Source organism: Cimex lectularius, unplaced genomic scaffold (genome assembly GCF_000648675.2).
Source record: "Cimex lectularius strain Harlan isolate CLEC.00 unplaced genomic scaffold, Clec_2.1 scaffold49, whole genome shotgun sequence".
Classification (NCBI taxonomy): Eukaryota; Metazoa; Arthropoda; class Insecta; order Hemiptera; family Cimicidae; genus Cimex; species Cimex lectularius.
This window is the reverse complement of record NW_019392644.1, coordinates 5197-27281: the sequence shown is the minus strand read 5'-3', so window position 1 is coordinate 27281 and position 22085 is coordinate 5197. Positions and strand designations below refer to the sequence as shown.

At 33.3% G+C, this 22085-nt stretch overlaps 1 protein-coding gene and 2 non-coding genes across 3 annotated transcripts in view; 1 reads left to right on the top strand and 2 right to left on the bottom strand.

Annotated features, from left to right (window-relative positions):
- Positions 1-21849, bottom strand: part of LOC106670056 (cytoglobin-2-like) — a gene marked incomplete at its 5' end in the record, with an annotated part of 40650 nt that extends 18801 nt beyond the window's left edge. Inside the window, one exon of the mRNA XM_024230270.1 lies at positions 21745-21849. Within this exon, the coding sequence (XP_024086038.1) occupies positions 21745-21849 (105 nt within the window). The remainder of the gene's footprint in view (positions 1-21744) is intronic.
- Trnan-guu lies at positions 3448-3521 on the bottom strand. The gene has a single exon. It is a non-coding gene; the product is annotated as a tRNA-Asn (tRNA).
- Positions 13555-13627, top strand: Trnae-uuc. The gene has a single exon. It is a non-coding gene; the product is annotated as a tRNA-Glu (tRNA).
- Positions 21850-22085: the final 236 nt, after the last annotated feature.

Sequence of the window (22085 nt, the reverse complement as noted above, 5' to 3'; positions counted from 1 at the left end):
ATCTCAAAATTTTAGATTGTGGAGGTGGGCTTGGGCAGAATTGGAGTTAGGAAATAAAATTACAGTATCGTCTGCGTAGATTGAATAGTCCTGGGATGTATCGGCAGGTCAGCAGTATAAATCGTTTGTAGGATGGGACCAAGAACGCTGCCTTGTGGGCCGCCGGCATTTATATTATTTTTTATTTCAAATTCCTTTCTTTGTGTGTTTTTGCAAATATACTCTTCGAATCGTTTTCAAACAATTAAACATTGATGATAAAACATCCAATAAAATGTGTAGTGATGAGTGACCGTTAGTCTATGATTATTCGGAAATCGTGAGATGCGGTCTGGTGTGACGTACCATTCTTGCGTGTCGTGTTGAGAGTGCTTTGCACAATTACAGAAAACAAACACTTTGAGCCTTGAAGATGATCTCAATAAAAATCGAAACGTTGGCACGATAAAGAAAATGTTTTTCTGAAACCTACGTCACACTAGACCGCATCTCACGATTTCCGAATAATGCAATAAAATGTTTAAAATAGTTATCAGGTTGGGATGAATATCTTGAGAATTAAGTTTCACCTTCTACGTTTAGTACCATTCTTCAATGAAATCGAGATGCTGTGGATATTAAATGTGGTTTGGTAGAATGGAGTTAGGAAATAAAATTACAGTATCGTCTGCGTAGATTGCGTGGTTTTGGGATGTATCGGCGGGTCAGCAGTATACATCGTTTATAGGATGGGACCAAGAAGGCTCCCTTGTGGGACGCTGGAATTTATATTATTATTTTAAATTCCTTTTTTTCGTGTGTTTTTTGCAAACATCCTCTTCGAATTGTTTTCAAACAATTAAACATTGATAATAAAGCAACTAGTCAATAAAATAGTTATTAGATTGGGATGAAAATCTTGAAATTTAAGGTACACCTTCTGGGTATTGCACCATTCTTCAGTAAATCAAAATGCTGTGGATATTAGATATGGTTTTGGCAGAATTGGACTTATGAAAAAAAATTTGCAGTATCGCCTGCCTTGATTGTAAATATGGTGTTGGGATGTATCGGCAGGTCTGCAGTATAAATGGCCTATAGGTTAGAACTTAGAATGATCCCTTGCGGGACACCGGCATTTATTTTATTTTAATTTTTTTTCCAAATCCTCACTGAATTGTTATGAAACAATTAAAAATTGATAATAAAAACTAACCAATAAAATGTTTAAAATTATTATCAGGTTGGGAAGAAACTCTTGAAAATTTAGTGGATTTATTTTTTAGTCCGTAATGCATCACAGGGCCAGGCATTATCGTCCATTTCATTCGGAACCCAAACGGCAAATTTATTAATCTAGCCTTTATGAGTTTTTTTTAATGGTCGTGCGTGAACATTAAACATTTATCTTAATCCGGCCTCGTTGGTAATGGTCATTCTTCCAGCTAGTATCACCGTCAAAGTCAAAATTTTCAGCCTAAACGGGCCAAAAAAGTACAAACGTCGGATATTAAAATTGACTAACGTAATAAAAGACAAAACAAAAACTCTCATAAAATTCTTATCCGTTTATGAAATGCTGATTACCCCGCTTTGTTATGCACAGAGGGAGTTTATACAATTTTCATCACAACCTTGTGTCTTATCTTTGCCCCTGACTGGTGTTGTATTGGCTATTTTGTCCTCTCACAAAACAATTATTTTGGTCAAAATTTCATAATAACAATCTTTAAAGCCTTCCACTATCGTTACAATATTGTAAAATTACACCAAAGTGATTCAGTTTCATGAAAACAACGATATTTCAAATGTCTATAAATTCGAATTAATTTTTAAATAAGAATATTACCAAAACCTTTTATGTTATAAGTAAGGAAATATTACAGCATGTCAAATTATTTGCGTAGTTTAAATCAAATAATAATCCATTTTATGATTTTTTGTTTGCTTTTTTTGAAAACGATATAATTATTATCAAATCTTTTTATGTTATAAGTAAGAAAATATTATAAAAATATCACACAAATGTCAAATTATTTGTGTAATTTAAATCAAATGATAAACCATTTTATGATTTTTATTTTTATTTTATCAATTTTTGCTTGTCTCTCTTTGAAAACGTGTTTCAGTTTAGAAGCCTTTTAGACATTCCTTAGATTATTTTCTATCCCCAAATTTCATAACCAGGATGTAGAGGATAATTCATGGTTCCGATGAAATGAGATCGAAAGTTTGACCTTTACACGTTACAAATTTGTTGGTCTTGAAAAAAGTGCAAAGATATTTTATTAGAAATCTGTTTGCATTAAATTTCATTGGTATTAATCAATAAAAGCATTTATCAATTTTTGACAAGGCCTCACCTGTTGCAAAAGACCAAAGCGATCAACCCAAAAATTATATTTAATTTTTCTCTCCGACTATTCCAAAGAAAGAACACCCTGCAGTAATACAAGTTGAGCAAAGAAGCCGACAAGGATGAGTCCTAGGACCATTGATGCTGTTAAAAGGCTAGCAGGAAATAGAATTGAATTTTCAGCTTTGATGATCTAACAAAACGATACAACTTTCCTCCTGGTCTCTTCCTAATAACCCTCTTTGACGTCCAAAAGGCTGTAGCTTGGTGACCAGCTCTCAGAGAGTGTAGAAAGTAATAATGAGTAATTGATCATTAATTTATGAGTTTCGGTAACCTATGTAACTTAAAATGTAGACCCAATAATAATAATAAGAGGTTTCGTTTTACCCATGTCTCCTGTAAGGTCTTGTCTCATAGGTCTGGGAATGCACGCCTACTTAGGACTAAAGGACAAACTTTACTTAAGTTGATATATAGCGAAGAACAAGTCAGTTTTATCAATGTTAATGTACAACGTATGTTTTTTGTTTTGTTTGTTCGAACACTTTGAGCAAACAAACTGCCTGCTCTTTGATAAGCTCTAATTCTTGGTTGTTGGAGGTGTCTTTGAGATCGCTCTAACAGAATTACGTCTGGTGAAGGTTGTCATGATATTACTGAGATGGAAATAAGCAGAAGAAAGTTCCCTTGTGGGAAAGAGCGATAAGTTAGATAGTATTAGAGTAGAAGGTACTTAAAGGTGTTTGAGTTTGTACAGTACCTCGATGCCAGACTCTTGAAAACCTGAGCTCCATCTAGGAAAATACCAGAGCAGTTTTACTTTTTGGTGGAGGATGTAATACCGACAACTGTAAAGCAAACTTGCAGGATTATTGATGGCGATAAAAGAGAAAGAATGATATTGTATGAATCTCGGATGGGTATTAGTAATTTTACAAGCTGTTTTTCTTGGATTTTTAAAGGTCACATGATAAAGTTGACATTTTATGTTCAATTTTAGTAGAGGAAGAAAAATAAATCATTTATGTTTAGTGATCTAAATTGCCAAATTACTTATTTCAATTAATTATTGTTTTTATGTAAGGTGTTGGTTGAGATTAAAAAGTTACTGCCACGAGCGGGATTCGAACCCACGACCTTCGGCTCAACACGCCGCTGCTCTAACCACTTAAGCTAGCGTGACAATCGTGGTTAGAGCAGCGGCATATTGAGCCAAAGGTCGAGGGTACGAATCCCGCTCGTGACACTAACGTTTTCACCTCAACTAAGAACTTACATAAAAAGAATAATTAATAGATAATTATTCAGAAATCGTGAGATGCGGTTTGGTGTGATGTAGGTTTCAGAAAAACATTTTCTTTATCGTGCCAACGTTTCGATCTTTATTGAGATCATCTTCAGTGGGCACTCACAACACGACATGCAAGAATGGCACAATTAAACAGAAGACAAACACTTTGAGCCCTGAAGATGATCTCAATAAAGATCGAAACGTTGGCACGATAAAGAAAATGTTTTTGTGAAACCTACATCACACCAGACCGCATCTCACGATTTCTGAATAATTATCGATTAACGGTCACTAATCACCACCATAATTAATAGAAATAAATATTTTCTTTCAAACATACCGAAGAATTTTAACATGGGGTTTGAAGCTTGTGTTAAATATAAAATCTTGAAGACAATTGACTGTTTCTTTGTTGGAATGTTCAATCAACAGTGTCGTCTGTCAATATTGGTTAGTGCAAACGTTTACCCACCGTAAACAGATAAGCAGCCCCTTCCCGACGGGCTCATATTTGCAAAATTTGCTCCAGCCTTTATGGGAGTAATGAGACCAAACTTCAGGACAGGCACATCGGTTTTACGGACTGGTGCTTTTCGATCCGACTGTTCACGGCTTGATGGGATTCATTCGACCGACTGAAAAACAAATCCGATTAATTCACCGACTCCCGATGCGTCATTTATCCGGCCTCGTTCCGTTTCAAGCCTCGTGGATTCTTTTGTCTCTCTGCGCGGTTTTCATGAGGGCCGAGTTTAAAAAAAAGTTTTATGAAAAAAAAAACAACTTTCTTTACGTTTACTTGATTATGAAAGCCTTTGGAATGTTGTCCGAACTAATTTCGAAACTTGATAACTATGTACGCAATTTATGTAATGCTTTGTAAAAAAACAAAAGACTTCCGATGTTATTGATACCTTCCACAGGTAGTAAACAGGGGGAGGAATTAAGCAAATGAAAATACGGCAAAAACCTTCAAAATTACAAAATAATTATCCTACAAAAATGTAACGTTAAAGCATTTCACCCTTCGAGTTCGCATGAAATGATATTTTAAAAGCATTTTAAGAATTCCAAATATTTCAGTTGGAAAACATTTCCAAGCGTTTTATGAATAGGAAACAGTTTCTTGTTTTGTGTTATTACTTCCCTTTCCTCTGATCTGTTTTGTTATATGTTTTGTTTAAACAACAATTTGTTATATCAGAATTAATGGATAGACAGAAAATTCTTTAAGACGGATTTTTTCACGATGAATAAACGATCATCATGAAATATAAATTGAATTATAACTAATTTAGCCTCTTTATCTTTACCCAAATTCATATTTTTCAATACAAACGAAAAAAAGAACCAATAAAAAAGAATGTGTGATTTAAATTATTATTTTTGTAAGTTATTGTTATTGCTTGTGTTAATTTATTAAAATGAATGTAATTTTTTAGTGAGAATGCTGTGGGTTCAACCTCGTCCCTGGGAATATCAAGTACATTGGGGGTGAACGCGTGACGTCTTGAGAGTAAAAGTAATTTATTAGCGAGAATGCTGTAGGTTCAAAACCTCGCCACGAGGAATGTTTAGTAATCTGTGGGAGTGAATGTGACCAAACTCTTATATTTGCGGCGATGAAAAAACTTTCACCTTGAAATATAAATTGACTTGTAACTAATTTAACTTCTCTACCATTCCACCCAATTGATATTTTTCAGTTAAATTATTCCAATTCCTGCACACATTTCTGAAGAATCAATGAACATCGTAAGTTTTATTTTAATTTTTTTTACAAAATTTAGATATTTTATATTTTAAAGGATATTTAATTGATCAAATTTCAAATTTGACATTACAAATGAAAAAAGAACCAGTAAAATGGAATATGTGATTTAAATTTTTTTTTGTATATTATTATTGTTTGTGTTGTGTTTGTGTTAATTTGTTAAAATGAAAGTAATTTATTAACGAGAATGTCGTGGGTTCAACCCCGCCCCTGGGAACATCGAGTACGTTGGGGGTGAGTGTGTGACGTCTTAAGAGTAGAAGTAATTTATTAGCTAGAATGCTGTGGGTTCAACCCCGCCCCTGGGAATATCGAGTACGTTGGGGGTAAGTGTGTGACGTCTTAAGAGTAGAAGTAATTTATTAGCTAGAATGCTGTGGGTTCAACCCCGCCCCTGGGAATATCGAGTACGTTGGGGGTAAGTGTGTGACGTCTTAAGAGTAGAAGTAATTTATTAGCTAGAATGCTGTGGGTTCAACCCCGCCCCTGGGAATATCGAGTACGTTGGGGGTAAGCGTGTGACGTCTTAAGAGTAGAAGTAATTTATTAGCTAGAATGCTGTGGGTTCAACCCCGCCCCTGGGAATATCGAGTACACTGGGGGTGAGTGCGTGGACGTCTTTAGCGTAAAAGTAATTTATTAGCGAGGATGCTGCAGGTTCAAGTTCAAAACCTCGCCACGAGGAAAGTCCACTATTATGGGGGAGTGAATGTGACCTTTCTACGTTTGTGATGATGTATTGTAGGTTCGGTGTGTACACCTGAAGTTTAAATGAAGACTATCTTTTTAGGATATCGTTCTAGTTTTCGTATAAAGGCATAAAAAACCCAAAAGCATTAATATAAATATTCAGTTATCGAGACGCGCAAAGGGCTGCAGGTTGAAAAAACACGCATCAAAAGATTAGTAAAAAAAGGAAAACACGCAGAGTTCCGGCAATGAAATCCGCTGTTTGTCGGCCCCTAAACTTTCCACATATATTATTTAATTTTTAACTAGGGTTTTCAACTACTAGGCTATACCAACCCTAGAGTGCCGATGGTTTTGATAAAAAGCCCATTTCTATAACAGGGTCGTTGGATTCAAACCCGGAACCTTTATCTTACGATGAGCCGCCTTGTGAACGCCACCGTTGCGGCAACTGACGCCATTTTAAATGATTATTTAACCAAAACCTAACCATTAATTATTTTTAATGCAACTTTTTTTAAAATTCCAGTGAAAAAACACTCCTTTTATGATCTCACCTTAAAATGAAATTTCAGCCTGCTTTAAACAATTCTGTTTTTAATATTTTCATGCGAAAACTACGCTCACAACAAGTATTTACTCGGGTTGTAGTGATTTTTTTATACGCCAGGAGATTGTTTTCTCGAGGGGGTTTTATTTTACGACTCCTTCATATTGGGAAAGCAATATGCAAGATCTGTCGTATGCCCTCGTCCGAAAAACACACCGAAAGACCCATTTCGCAAATGTGACGTTGGATTGGACGGCTTATTGTACGAAGAATGATAAGAAATCTATTTGGTACGAGACTTATTTATCATATCGTTTGAGAAATTTAAAAAATGCTACTCTTCATCGAGTTCAAAAGTGCAAGATAATTAAAATTTCAGAATGTTGTCCAGGTTTGAGGAAAAATAGTAATCGCTGATTTTAACATTTAGCAGTTTATGAACTAATATGGGTTCATAAATAATATGAAGTGAAATTTTGCCACTTAGATTCTACAAAACTCATAAAATAATGTATTAAATTAGACGTGTTTTTTTAATATGAAATTCTCTGCGAGCTTCTTTATAAAACAACATCTCTATACTATAAAAATTATGATTATTATGATTAATTTTAAAATATTTCGGTGCAGAAATTTTTCTTTCTTCAAGCCTAAGCTTCTCCGATTCCTAAGAAAAAAATGCTCTTAGCCAGGTGTTGTACGGGGGGTGATTTTTCAAGTTAAGAAGGTGATTTCTCTTTGGAAGGCAAGAAGACAATGTGTGCTTGGCAAACTGTAAAAGGGGAGTAAAAACCATACTCGAAACAATGTCATTTACCAAGTATATTTGGCTATGGAAAAAATATTTTTTTTAGCCGGTACGGCTTTAATGGTGCGTTGTAGTTTAGAATACTTTTCCATATTTCATACAGAGTACGTTTTACGATAATTATTTCTGTGCCATTCTTCTCCTTAACCAAAAATATATGTTTTTAATATAAATATCATAAATAAAATAAGAAATTTTATACTGAAAAATTCCAGATTATACAAAGCTCATTCATTTTTGTTGTTCAAAACGAGGGAGATTTTCTAAAGTAAAAAAATTATACGATGTCTTTGCCATTTACTTTAATAACGACGAGCAACCGTGGAAGGATATAATTCCTTGAATTTCATCCCTTGTTGTCTCTTTTATTATAGGGATCGTCTAATGGAAATTTCATACGGACGGAGAGGTCATAAAATAAAATTGCCCATCAAATAGGCTTGCTTTAGCCCTTATTTCAATAGAGTTTGAGTAACGGGTCTGGGTTTTTTTTCATTAAAAAGAAAAACCCAATATTCATTAATAATTCGATTTGAAGTTGGTTCCCTCTTGAGGCTCGTGGACTTAATCGTGTGCGGGAAGGAAGAGAGGCAAGTGTAATTTTCGCGTCCCATATTGAGATATTGATTAAGACGGCTCTTTTTCTAAGTTGTATCCAAGGGAGAAAATGAAAACAGGAATCGATCATGACAAGTACCTACCACAAAACCTTACAAAAACAATTTGTATCACGTAATATTTAAAAAAATCTTCATGATGCTCAACTTTGCCATCTGAAAAAAAATTAATACATGCTGCTAAATTTAATGTCCTGTTTTTGAACAAAACTTACTAAACCCCAGCAGCATTTTACTAGAGAAATATTTTATAAATAATTAAATGCTTGAAAATTATTGAGTTACACTACAATAAGGTCCTGAGAAAAAATATTTCACATTTGAATCTATTCTCATCCAGGGTTATAATGGGACAGAATAAAGTTCGCAGGTTTTACAATTTGATAGTGCGACTACTTGAGCGTTTCTTATGCAATGCTTAAGCATCATCTGCACGTTGTTCATAATGCTTAAGATACAAAAAGGAGCAACTGCTTTTTAATAGTTTCATGTTTCAATACGACAGACAAGAATGGCATCTACACGGAAAACAAACACTTTGAGCCCTGAAGGTGATCTCAATAAAGATCGAAACGTTGGCACGATAAAGAAAATTTCTAAAACCTACGTCACACCAGACAGCATCTCACTATCTCCGAATAATCATTGTCTAAAGGTCTACACCACACATTTCTTTTTTTAATGATTTTATTGTTCTGTATGTGACATCAACCATGAATTGAATATTATATTATACTGCCATGCCACTTATTAATGGTTTTCTGCGGGCATAAATAAAAAATACTACTACTTGATGACTCCTAATTATACATATCTTTCCACCCTTCCTCTCTTCACTCGGCCATTTTCAAGATCCAAAAAGACTTAAATTCAATCAAGGAATGGGCACATAAAAATTCTCTAGCCCACAATCCATAATTATTGGGTGCAGGCAACTCCTAATTCCTTCACCAGCATCCAACCTCTCATGTAAAATAACCATCTCATTCCATTCTGCTCCTCGGGTCAAAACTTAGGAGTAGTCTTTGAACAAAACCTTTCCTGGCATCCTCAAATTTTCCGCCATTGTTTTGCCTCCCTCAGCCTATTTCACATGCCTCCCTACCTTTCTCCACCCTCAAACTCATTGTATGTTCCCTTTCCCTTCTTCGATGTCGAGCTATGTGGCATACGGTGGTCCCTCGGAGGGACGTGCGATTAAAGTGTATTATGAATTGTTGCGTAAGATTCCTGTTCAGACCCCACGGGGGTCCAAGGTGTCGGGGTCGTATTCCCAACTTTCCTGGCTCTACCCCTCTTTCCGCGCACAGTATTTCCTAGGTTGCTTTCTTTTTCAGTCCATCTACACTCGTCGTCCTCCTTACATCTTCCAATCGCTCAAATTCAACTCCTCCCATGACACTCGTAACACCCGCTCATTCCCAATTGACCTTATCCTTCCGCAACATATAACCCATACCTTCGAAAGATCCTTTCTGATCCGAGGCCCTAAACTCTGGAACTCCCTTACTCTTTCTATTCGTCATGCGAACTCCCTTACTCTTTTCTTCCTTTAAATCGCACCTGTATAATCTCCTCTCCCTCCAAACAGAAACCTTATGTTATTAGTTGATATTTTTGTTTAATATTCTTGTTATTTTTTCTTACATACAGTGAATACATTGTGCCAAGATTTTTATTTAATTTTATTTCTAATAACATAGAAGGAAAACTTACTTTATTAATTTCATGTATATTATTCTTAGGAGACACCAGTCCCAGACTAAAGTTATTTTTCTTCTGCTTCTTCTAAAAATATGTTAAACCGGTTTATTTCTTTCTGGGTAAGTCTTGTAGAAGTTTTTGCACAATCAAATCTTGGCAGGTGTTTTTTCTGTTAAAAGCATTTTTTTTATGTAAGTAAACTTCAAATACTAAATGTAATGTCTTTTATTAATTATTATTTAGAGATCGTGAGATGCGGTCTGATGTGGGGTAAGTTTAGAAAAACACTTTCTTTGTCGGGCCAACGTTTCGGTCTTTATTGAGCTCATCTTCAGGGCCCGGGATTTATAAACATTGTTCAAATTACACAAATACATGTAAGATGTGAAAAAATGAATTTTTACAATGATAGAATTGAATCTAAAATTTCTATCATTGTATAAATTCACTTTTTCACATCTTACATGTATTTGTACCTTGTGGTTTTGAACCTACAGCATTCTCGCTAATAAATTACTTTTACTCTCAAGACGTCACACACTCACCCCCAACGTACTTGATATTCCCAGGGACGGGGTTGAACCCACAGCATTCTCGCTAATATATTTCTTTTACACTCAAGACGTCACACACTCACCCCCAACGTACTTGATATTCCCAGGGACGGGGTAGAACCCACGGCATTCTCTCTAATAAATTACTTTCATTTTAATAAATTAACACAAACAGAACACAAACAATAGTAATAATGTGTGGTGATTAGTGACCGTTAATTGATAATTATTCAGAGATCGTGAGATGCGGTCTGGTCTGATGTAGGTTTCAGAAAAACATTTTCTTTGTCGGACCATCGTTTCGGTCTTTATTGAGCTCTTCTTCAGGGCCTGGGATTTATAACCATTGTTTAAATTATACAAATACATGTAAGATGTGAAAAAATGAATTTATACAATGATAGAATTGAATCTAAAATTTCTATCATTGTATAAATTCACTTTTTCACATCTTACATGTATTTGTGTAATTTAGGCAATGTTTATAAATCCCAGGCCATGAAGATCATCTCAATAATGATCGAAACGTTGACACGATAAAGAAAATGCTTTTCTAAATCCACGTCACACCAGACCGCATCTCACGATCTCCAAATAATCAACTGTCACTGAATACCACACATGTCTTTTTTTAATTGCAAGTTCATGCCGAACCGGTAGGTCTTTACTCGCGGGTTTGTTGAACTACTTACAAGCCTTTCTGCATTGTGTCATCTTCAGTGAGGAACTGTCTGTCACTTTATCTGAGTAGGGGTTATATGTTGGGTCCTTAGGCTGTCGCTAGGGGCGTTTGAGGTATGGGGCGTGGTTATTGTGTTTATTGGGTGATTTCGGTTATGTCCGGTGCCAGTAATTATTTAAGCGTTGTTACTTTTTAATTTTTGTCGTACAGATTTTTATATTGTTTTCTTCTGAACGTTTTAGTTTTTCTATGTTGTGTTTTTAGAAGTGTGTGAAGGTGAGTTTGTGCATTTATAAGTTTTCCGTCTTGAAGTGGTATTTGTTTGTATATCTCTAGGTTGTCAAGTCCGTCAATTTTTCTCCTTTTTGTGTGTTTTGTATTAAAGACAGTAATTCCTTTATTCTGAAGTTTGTTTCTCACTTTCTGAACTGAATTCACTGCGATCCATGAATCTTTTAGCCTTTTAAGTGTGTTCTTAACAACTTTTTATTGGCCGTAAAGTCCGTGAATGTGGTGGATCTCTTATTGATCTTAGCTTCGAAGTTACGACTACTTTGTCTATTTTAAGATTCGTGACTTGTTTTATAGTAGGAACAAAAATCTACCACGTTAACTCGATTTGTATTTTTTTTTAATAAAAAAACCTTAAAAAATTGAGAATGTTTATTATATTGGATATTTATTTGTACGTGTCATCCCATATTTTAATTTGTAAAAATTTGATTTGAGTAGGATTCAATTACGCTCCTACGTCAAGTTATAAGCTTCAAATCCTTTCTTTTAATAAATTTTGGACAGGATTGGTTTCACTTAAGTCGGCCGATATTGTAAGGTATTGAGACTCATTTTGTCTGTCCAATTTGCCGGGGCAAAGGGTCCACTTTTCTTATCTCACTTGGGGGCAAGAGCTAAAAGATTTATGCCCCAATCGCACGAAACCTAAATATCACAATTAATCCGGCCGAACGAAGGGTTTGGTTGGTTCTTTGAACAGCTAAGGAACCGGAATGTCAAATAATGAAAAAGACCGTCTCTTTTGTTCAAACGATTTACGTGTTGAAAGCCGTTTTAAGACTTAATCGGTTCAAGTTTCATAACAACTTGTTCAATCTTAACTGTTGAGTCTCATCAAGAGAAATATTGGATTCAACATGCGAACTTATTGAACAATCCGTAAACCCTTGGCGGATCGGCGGAAAAGATATCACTATAGAAATGTCCGATAATGGAAACAATTTTATGTTTGTACGGAATTGCTTATATTACGGTTTGCCGGTAAATTGATTCCCGGATCTCGTTATCTGAGACATTTAGGTTTGGTCAGGCCAAGACCTCAAACTTGGCCCCTTCAAACATATTCGATTTCAAGGCTTTACTCTCATAACTTGAGTTATTACGTTAACGCAATATAATAAAACGCTACGAAATACGCCGTGCAATTCTAGCAAAAATAAATACTGTTTGGATAATGTATGACAGGGTATTGATTTTCTAGGAAGAATTTCTCCGCGTTAACTTGAGACAAACCTCTCATTAGTAAATAATAAATTGACGTCTAGGTGTCTTCGAGGCTGTTGTAAATTAATTAAGAAGATGAATTTGCTTTTAACCAGTGTGAATGAGGTAAATTTATGATTGTGACGTTTCCCGAACAATAATTTGGGCAAAAAAATAAATTACTCTTTTATAAATTATACTTTTTCTTGCTATAGCAGATTACAATTTAAAGGGGAATTCTAGAGTCAAGTCCCCATAGTTTTTCATTGAAACAAAATAGGTGTTTTTAGGAGGTTTATTTTTAAATAAATAAACTTGGATTGATCGAACAAAAGGATCCTTGATGTAGTCCGTCCGGCAAATTGGGTGAGGTGCTTGTACCTACTACTTTCTAACAATGTCCTGAAGGAAATCCATCAAAGTTGTTACAAAGTTCCTAAACAATTATATTATAAATTGAAATTTGTAAAAAGTAAAATAACATCGTGTTTTTTAAATGAGACAAATTTCTTTCTCTCACTTTTGTTATAATTAATTTTTATGTAAGGAATTAAAATTTTTTTAATTAATCAAAACAAATAAACAAATAATAAAAATATAATTAATTAAAAATAAAATAAATTAAATAAATAAATAAAAAAAAATTTAAAAAATTGATCACTAATTTATAATTAATTTTTTACAGTATTTATTAACATTCAATTAATTAAGGTTTTTCGTTGAGATAAAAAATTCAGTGTAACGAGCGGGATTCGAACCCAAGACCTTCGGCTAAATACGCAGCTGCTCGTGGCTTCGACCCACTTTATCACGACCAATACCTTACATAAAAATTAATTAATTGAAAGAAGTTCTTTGTTCAATTCGACCACGAAGTTTAATAGATTTAATAAGTAAAACGAAGTATATCTTCATTAAAGCTCTCTGTGCCCATTTCATTTGTCGCCGAGAATCGAATCCTGATTACACGACATTTGAAAAATAGCAAAAAGGAGGGAAAATTCAAAAGGTGGGGTTGAGATGGGAAGTTGGTGTCCGAGTGGATCGAAGTCACGATAGCTCAAGTGGTAGAGCAGCGGCGTTTCAAGCCGAAGGTCGTGGGTTCGAATCCCGCTCGTGCCAATGACTTTTTTATCTCAACTGAAAACCTTAATTAATTGTAAGATATTAATTGGTCAATCGGACCACTAAATGTAATGGATTTAATTTTATTATAATGTTTATTTGTTTTAGTCTCTTAATCTTTCTGTTTTTAAAGTGCCTCACATTCCTATCCTCCCCCCCTGGGGTTCCCTGGGACCAGATAAGTTTTACAAAATTATCTCCTGTCAATTGAATGATAAGACCCATAGTCACAGAAAATATCGATTATGGGTGTGAAAGGTTTGAGGGGTTCATCACATTTGTGTGGTTCTTATCTTAAAAGACGCAGTCAGTGAGAATCGATTGCATATAAAACGAAAATAAGATTTTCCTGACAGAAGTCAGATCCAGAAAAACTTGAATCACTTTGGCCCATATCTTTGTGTGCTAATTTTCAGTTTTGACTTTTTGTTTTTCTCAACTCCAAGGTAATTTTTATATTTTAAGAATATTAAATTTGTCCGCATTTTCCCACTGCTTATTGCTTTTATATGGAACTCCTTTATGGTGTTAATTTTTGTTATAAGTTTTACTCGCGTTTCAACTAACATCTCATGGCTTTTTTCTCTTGTGTACATTCTTTTTCAATTTATTTTCATATTATTTTTCAGGCTTTTGCGCAAACTTTTGTATGTATTTTTCTATTTGTTCATATTTGAAACTCGGTTCTTTTTTGACATTTCTTCTTCATATTTGTTTGCTTACCATTTGAGCTTTTTATCCTTTAAACTCTTCTGTGCTCTTACTCCAATATTTTGCCTTCTGATTTCTCCGCTTTTACTTATTAATTTAATTATACAGGATTTCTCATTAACAGGCGTCATTACCTTAGAAGGTTATTCTACATGCATATTCCCCCAAGTAAAATAAAATTAAAATGTTCAAAAAGTCAATCTTCTTGAAGAATATAAATTTGAAATCCTTTTCTGACAGATTTTACTGCCCTCAACAGATCATCCTGCTTCTTTTTTTTCACGACGACACAGGATTCCTCAATCCTTTCCCTGAAGTTGACCTTAGTTGAGCCAGGTATGGAATATACGTAATTTTTAAAAGTTCTCTGTATTTTTGTTCTTTCTTAAGTTCAATTTTGCACCAAAGAGTTATTTTTGTTTACGTTGCATTATTTATATTATTTTTTAATAGAAGTTTCAACATCTTAATGACAAATTTTTTAAACCTTAAAATTTGGAACCAAAAATTTAAATTTTCAGAAATCAAATGTTCATTTTTCACTGCTGTTTAAGAAATTTAGTACGTGTGTTGAAAGCTCGTTCGTAGCGGCAACGTTTTTGCATGTGCCGTATCTGTGATTATTTACAGAGTCTAATAAATAAATTATACAATTTTAGATAAGACGTTTTAGACACGTTGAAAACTCGTAAAATGTTATGTTCTACCTAATTTGGTACTTTGTTTACTTTAGGTTACAATGAAAAAACAAATGAAACTCATACCATTTTTAATGCTCTTTTTATTAATGTAATCTAATTTACAGTAGGATTTATAAGATACGGGATATTTTTTTGGAAAGGTGAAAGGTTGAACTAGCAGAAAAGTGAAATATCTTGAATAAAATTCAGAATCAGACTATAGACATTTAAGACGGTTTAGTCCAATTTGACAGGTAGAATAACCTCCTTAATATTATATTCAGTGGAGTGAGTGTGTCGTTCATTCTTTTTAAAAAGATAGTTCCCACACACAGTTGTTTTCAACGATCCGGATTTCGTGCTTATAGTTCATCATCACGTTGGAGGAATTTACAACCACGCTTCTCGACATGAATTGTAAATGTACCAATGAAAAGCTAGTTTTTAATGCCGCTCAATTTTGAACGTGTGAAAAGCGGGAATTATAGCACAAAACAAATATTATATTAATAAATACTTAAATTCACTATTTTTCGTGGTCCACTTGATCAATTAATATCATTCAATTTATATAAATAATTAATTAAGGTTTAACATTCAATTAATTAAGGTTTTTCGTTGAGATAAAAAAGTCAGTGTCACGAGCGGGATTCGAACCCACGACCTTCAGCTTGATACGCCGCTACTCTACAACTTTAGATATCGTGACCTCGATCCACTCGGACACTAACTTCCCATCTCAACCCCACCTTTTGAATTTTTCCCTCCTTTTTGCCATTGTTCAAATTTTAAATCTATCTTAAATTTTCTTAAGGTTTCTTATTTGGTCGACCATTGTGTTTCCACGAGTTTGCTTTATTTTGGTTTTTTTTCCTGCGAGAGGTTAGATCAGTGTGCCCTGTACCGAAACAGTACATCACTACTTCTTTGTGCGTCTTATGAAAAAAGTTTTCAAGTGTTTTTCTTTTCTTTTACAGCATGAAAATAGTTTATCTTAAAATTTCTTGCAAGAGGTTAGATTAGTGTGCCTTATACCCAGTTGGTACTCCAATACGTTTTTGTGGGTCTTTTGAAAAATTGTTTTCAAGTGTTTCATGAGTCACGATATCTCAAGTTGTAGAGTAGCAGCGTATCAAGCCGAAAATCGTGGGTTCGAATCCCGCTCGTGACACTGACTTTTTTATCTCAACGAAAAACCTTAATTAATTGAATGATAATAAATACTGTAAAAAATTAATTATAAATTAGTGATTAATTTTTTAAATTTTTTTTATTTATTTATTTATTTTATTTTATTTTTAATTAATTATATTTTTATTATTTGTTTATTTATTTTGATTAATTAAAAAAAGATAAAATCTAAAATGATACCTTAATAATAGATTAGTAAATTAATGATAAAATGTATAAAAATTAAATTAATTAATTAGATTATTTTGTACGTCTAATATTATTTATGCACATATTTGAAATAGGAGGTATCTCAAAATCTATTACAATTTTACATTTTTTATGTTAAAATTTTTCAAACCAATCTAGTTCCCTCCCTTTGTTGAAACTATGTAACACTTTTATTTAAATTTAAATTTAAATTGCGTTTTGTTTCTTTTAGATGGTACTTAATTTCCGATTTGGGCAAGTGTTCTTGAACTCTCGTTTTTATTTCTGTACCTCTTTGGCTTATTTATTTAATGTCGCAATCATTACAATTAAGTTGTCTACTAAAATACCCCATTTTTGCCAAGTTGTCTACATTGTCTTTAGGTTTTGAGAGGATGTTTTTTAGGGACCCCGTACTTCTATAAGCTATTCTAAAACCTTCTTATTTAAAATTTTTACTAACTTTTTCCGATAGTGCACCAATGTATGGAAAACAACAGAAACCTTATGATTTATTTATGATGGGGTGGCTGAACCCTAGTTGTTTCTTTTAATGTTATTTTTTTAAATTCTTTTAACTAGCAACCTATCAAAAAATATTTCTTGATATCTATTGTTTTTCGCTAAGGTTTTAATAGTTTCTAATTATTTTTTATTGTTAATGGGAGGTCTAGGAACCAAATGAAACCAGCAGCCTTTTGAGTCCATAGGTGAGAAGAATCCGCTGGTATCATTGTGTCTGTGGTTGTGGATTTTTTATATACGTCTATTTCAATTAGGTTGTTTATTATGAACAATTTTAGGACTAATAAAATTATATTCAGTATCTGTTCCACGGCTTTCAATGAACAAACAACTGAAACAAATGAAATAATGTGTTATGGATTTTTTGATGAAGGAACAGTGATAAAATAACACAAGCTTACACATTACGAACTTCAGGTTGAAACAATTGCATAATTGAAGTAGTTTTACACGCTTAAACACAAGGAGGTTTCTCGTTTTCTGTTTACATAGGCGGAAATCTTGTTACTGACTTGATAAATATTGTAATGGCGTGTAGTTCATAAAGGAAAGAGTTAAGTTGTGAGACAGCCTGTGATCTCCCCATTCTAAACCCATCCAATTTATCGGTTTAGTCATGGCTGATACCAGCTAACGCTTGATACGTGACGTTACACCACCATGTCAAACCATAGCCCTTGGCCTCAAACAAACCACGGAGGTTTTCCCGTTCAAACCGACGGTTAAACCCTTAGATGTACAAAGTTATTAGCGAATATATTCATTGTTAAACAAGGAGGGAAAAAAACTCGATTTCTTTTTTATATAGATTGGAGAATAAATGCGAGCGCGTGAATTTCCAGTTCAGTTCACATGATAACGCCTTTAAGTCTGTATGACGGTTCGTTTGTATTAAATTTAATCCTAGAATTAAATCCTTTGATGGTAACAGGAAAAATCGTATCAAATTAAATCTTTGACGCCATAGTTAGTTGCCATGCTACTTTAACTATCAAACGACAAAAAAATACGATAAGATAAAAGTACTTTTTGTAAAATATTAATACAGGCGTTGATAACATCAAAGCCTATGTTTATCAAATAAAAGTCGTAATTTTTAATAGAAACGTTATGCTTACCTACTTTCCTTATTTCTTGTATGTTTATATAATTTAATCACTTTTAATAATTGATATCGCAAGGATGAAATTACCTTGATGTATTTTTTAAACATATTAATTTGACAGATCATATGGATAGACTTTCGTCGCTATTCTTTTCACATCAGGACTCTGTAGAAATTATAAATGATGGGGTGAGTGTGGAATTCTATTAACGAATTTGTAAAAAATGATATAATAGAACTCTTAAATATATGCCTACTATCTAATTATTGTAAATTCAATAATAAATTTTACCAAATTAAAGGGTTACCAATGGGGTCTCCATTATCCCCACTTTGTGCCGAAATATTCATGGATAATTTCGAAAAAAACCTCTTCAAATCAAAAACAAATTAATTAAATTTGTTCATTTTTGGAAACGCTATGTAGAAGATATTCTATGCATATGGTCGGGAACATTAGAAGATCTCGGAGAATTCCTCCAACTAATTAGTTCTCTACACCGTAATATAAATTTTACATTGGAAGTTGACAAAGATGCTTGTTTGAACTTTTTAGACCTAAAATTGTCCATAATAAACAGCCTAATAGAAATAGACGTATATAGAAAACCCACAATTACAGACACTATGATTCCATTCTGGTGGATTCTTCCCATCCATGGTTTCAAAAGGCTGCTGGTTTCATTTGGCTCATAGACCGGATGTTAAAACTTCCGCTAACACCTGATAACTATAAAAAAGAATTAAAAACTATTAAAACCTTAGCAAAAAACAACAGGTATCAAGATATATTTATTGATAGGTTGCTAGTTAAAAGAATAAAAAAATTAACTTTAAAAGAATCAACAATAGGACTCAGCCACCCCACCATACATGAATCATTAAGTTTCCGTTGTTTGCCATATATTGGTAAATTATCGGAAAAAGTTAGTAAAATTTTGAAACAAGAAGGTTTTAGAATAGCTTTTACAAGTACGGGTTCACTTAAAAACATCCTCTCAAAACCTAAAGACAAAGTAGACAACTTGGCAAAAAGCGGAGTGTACCAACTCAATTGTAATGACTGAAATATTAAATATATAGGTCAAAGCGGTAGAGAAATAAAAACGAGAGTAAAAGAACACTTGTCTAAGTAGAAATAAATTTTCGGAATTTAAGGACCATCTAAAAGAAACAAAACATAATTTAAATACAACAGTGTTACATAGTTTCAACAAAGGGAGAGAACAAGATTGGTTTGAGAAATTTGAAATTAAAAAATGTAAAATTGAACATGGTGATAAATGCATTAATAATATAACATATTTTGATCTTCCTCAAATTTTAAATATGTATATAAATAATATTAAAAGTCTAAGTAATTAAACTAATTATTCTAATTGTTATTATTTTTATAATAATTTAATAATATTAAGGTATTATTCTAATTTTTGAAAATATTTTATCTTTAATCACTAATTTACAATTAATTTCTTACAGTATTTACTATTACAAGAGTTATTTGTGTTATTATTCCCGCTTTTCGCACGTTCAAATTGAGCGCCATTAAAACCCAGCTCCTCATTGGAACGTCGCGTTGGCGGGGGTATCAGCGGGTTCACTTCTACAATTCATGTCGAGAGACGTGTTTGTAGAAACACTTTAACCTGACGATGAGCTAAAGAGCTCGAAATCCGGATTGTTGCGAAACTACTTAATGTGAGTAGGAACCATCTTTTTAAAATCAGGACTCTGTTGTTGAAAATGTGTGGAAATGACCGCATCAGAATCGCTTGAGAATCTTTTTCGTCTGAAAAAATCAAGGCGGTGGTTTGATCATGGGATTTCAGCCGTGTACACTTGATAAAGTATGGGAGACAAAACACTACCCTGAGGTACACCAGATAAGATAGTTTGGGAAGTAAAGGTCAGTGTGGCAACTGCTGAACTTTATATAAGAACACACAGAAGAAGAACTTTATATAAGGGCACTCTCAACACGATACACAAGAATGGCACAATTATACAGAAGACAAACACTTTGAGCCCTGAAGATGATCTCAATGAAGATCGAAACGTTGGCACGATAAAGAAAATGTTTTTCTGAAACCTACATCACACCAGACCGCATCTCACGGTTTCTGATTAATTATTTATATAAGAACCAATTGTTTCTCATTGTCATGTTGTTTCCTTACTGTTTCTTTCATATCCTAGTTGTAAATTAATAGTGAATTTAATTTAAAAAAATCAAATTTGTACTCAAACTTTAAATCTAGCTTCCTTTCATCTCATGTTTTATACTTACATAAAGTTTCTTTAGTCAATTATAACTTAAAGATGATAAGTAATTAATAAAATTACTTTTTCAGGTACATTTGAATATCACATTTAAGATTAATTAAGCTTTTTTTTTAAATTGTACTATACATAGATAACTTAAATTAAAGTGCTAACTTCTACCACAAGGGCATGTACGTACGTGTAATATACATATAAGCATGTACTTACATGTATGTTTTAACCGAGATACTGAGCTTTACCTAATTTTGAAGCCCTGATGATGACGCTATAATCGTTGAAAGCTCGGTAGAAACTTAATAAATTGTCGTGGTGCTTAAGTTTCTACCTCACCGAAGTTCATTTTTTCCAAGTCGAATATAACTGTTTAATTTAAAGATCAAGTAAAATACAAGACGATTTTATGAGTTACAATGCAGGTGACCACGTGTTAATTTTATTTTGTTAATTTATAAAATAAACATTTTCTAATTGGGCAAAGAGCAAGGAAGCAAATTTACTTTCACTTAAGGTTGAGGAGGTAATTAGATCGTCAGTTCCGCGATTATGATTCGCCCCCTTCACCCTAAACCGAATGTAACCGTGAATTCCATTCTTGCCGTTAAATTTTCCCCTCAGAGAGGAGATAAGAAGGAATATGTCTTACACGCAAGAAATAATATTTATCAGTATTTAAAACTTTTTCTAAGTTTGTATAAATCCGGACCGGGCTATTGCCTTTCTATCATTCAATTAGTAACATTAGATGTGGTTAGTTTTAAGCTGATACTGCCAGTTAATAAATAATCCATAAATAAAAGACATTTTATAGTATGGAACTTTATATAATTCGAAATTTTGAGAAATAAGCAAAAAAGTTATATGACAAATTTATCGTATTTTTAATCGTGTCTAATATAGCCTTAAGAAGATTTGATTCTTAGAATATGACCTACGATCTATTCTACAAAGGTAAAAATGGAATTTTGGTTAATTCGATCAGTCCCAAAGAATTGAACTGTGTCATACCTTGACTATACATAGTGAGTGTGTAAGAAAGTCACCCAACATGGGAATCATAAATACATGACCGCATGCATCTGAGTCCTATTTTAAGATATTTGGAAAAAAAAACCTCCAATAAGTTTTAGATTTTTTTGTGTTAATTTCGACTCTTTCAATGAAATTATTAGCGCGAATGTCGAGAATGTGATGGAATAATGCATTCAACGTAATCATCACTTGAATTAGTTTTTATTGCAATTCCAACACCCCGCAATTTTCAGGACATCTTTACCTACTAATTAGACTGTCGAACCGTTGGTTTATTTTGAGATTTAAATTCATAAATTGAGCATTTACTCTTGCCAGTTTTCTCTTTTTCATGTCAAATAATAGATGACTCGACAGTTAATCGATAAACTACTTGTACATAGATATTTGAAATAGCTTACCTGAGGGCATGAGCACGCAATTGCTTGCTGTGTTTCAAGTCTTCCAATTCTATTCCGTTAAAGGGCATAAAAACTTGCTGAACGTCTGGATGGGTTTCAAATAAACTGAAACACGATAAACAATAATTAAACACTCATCGAGTGTGAAAACAATTCAATAAAATTGTACCATTCATTCAATCCCAACCAAAATATTCAGTTTATTTATTATGTAATAAAATAACATATGCAATAATATAAATAACCAATAGTTAATTGAATAATGAAAATAGTTTTTTTTATATTTATAATTATTTTACTGTAAAAGTTACAACGGTCAAACCGCGTTGAAGCAAGTATGA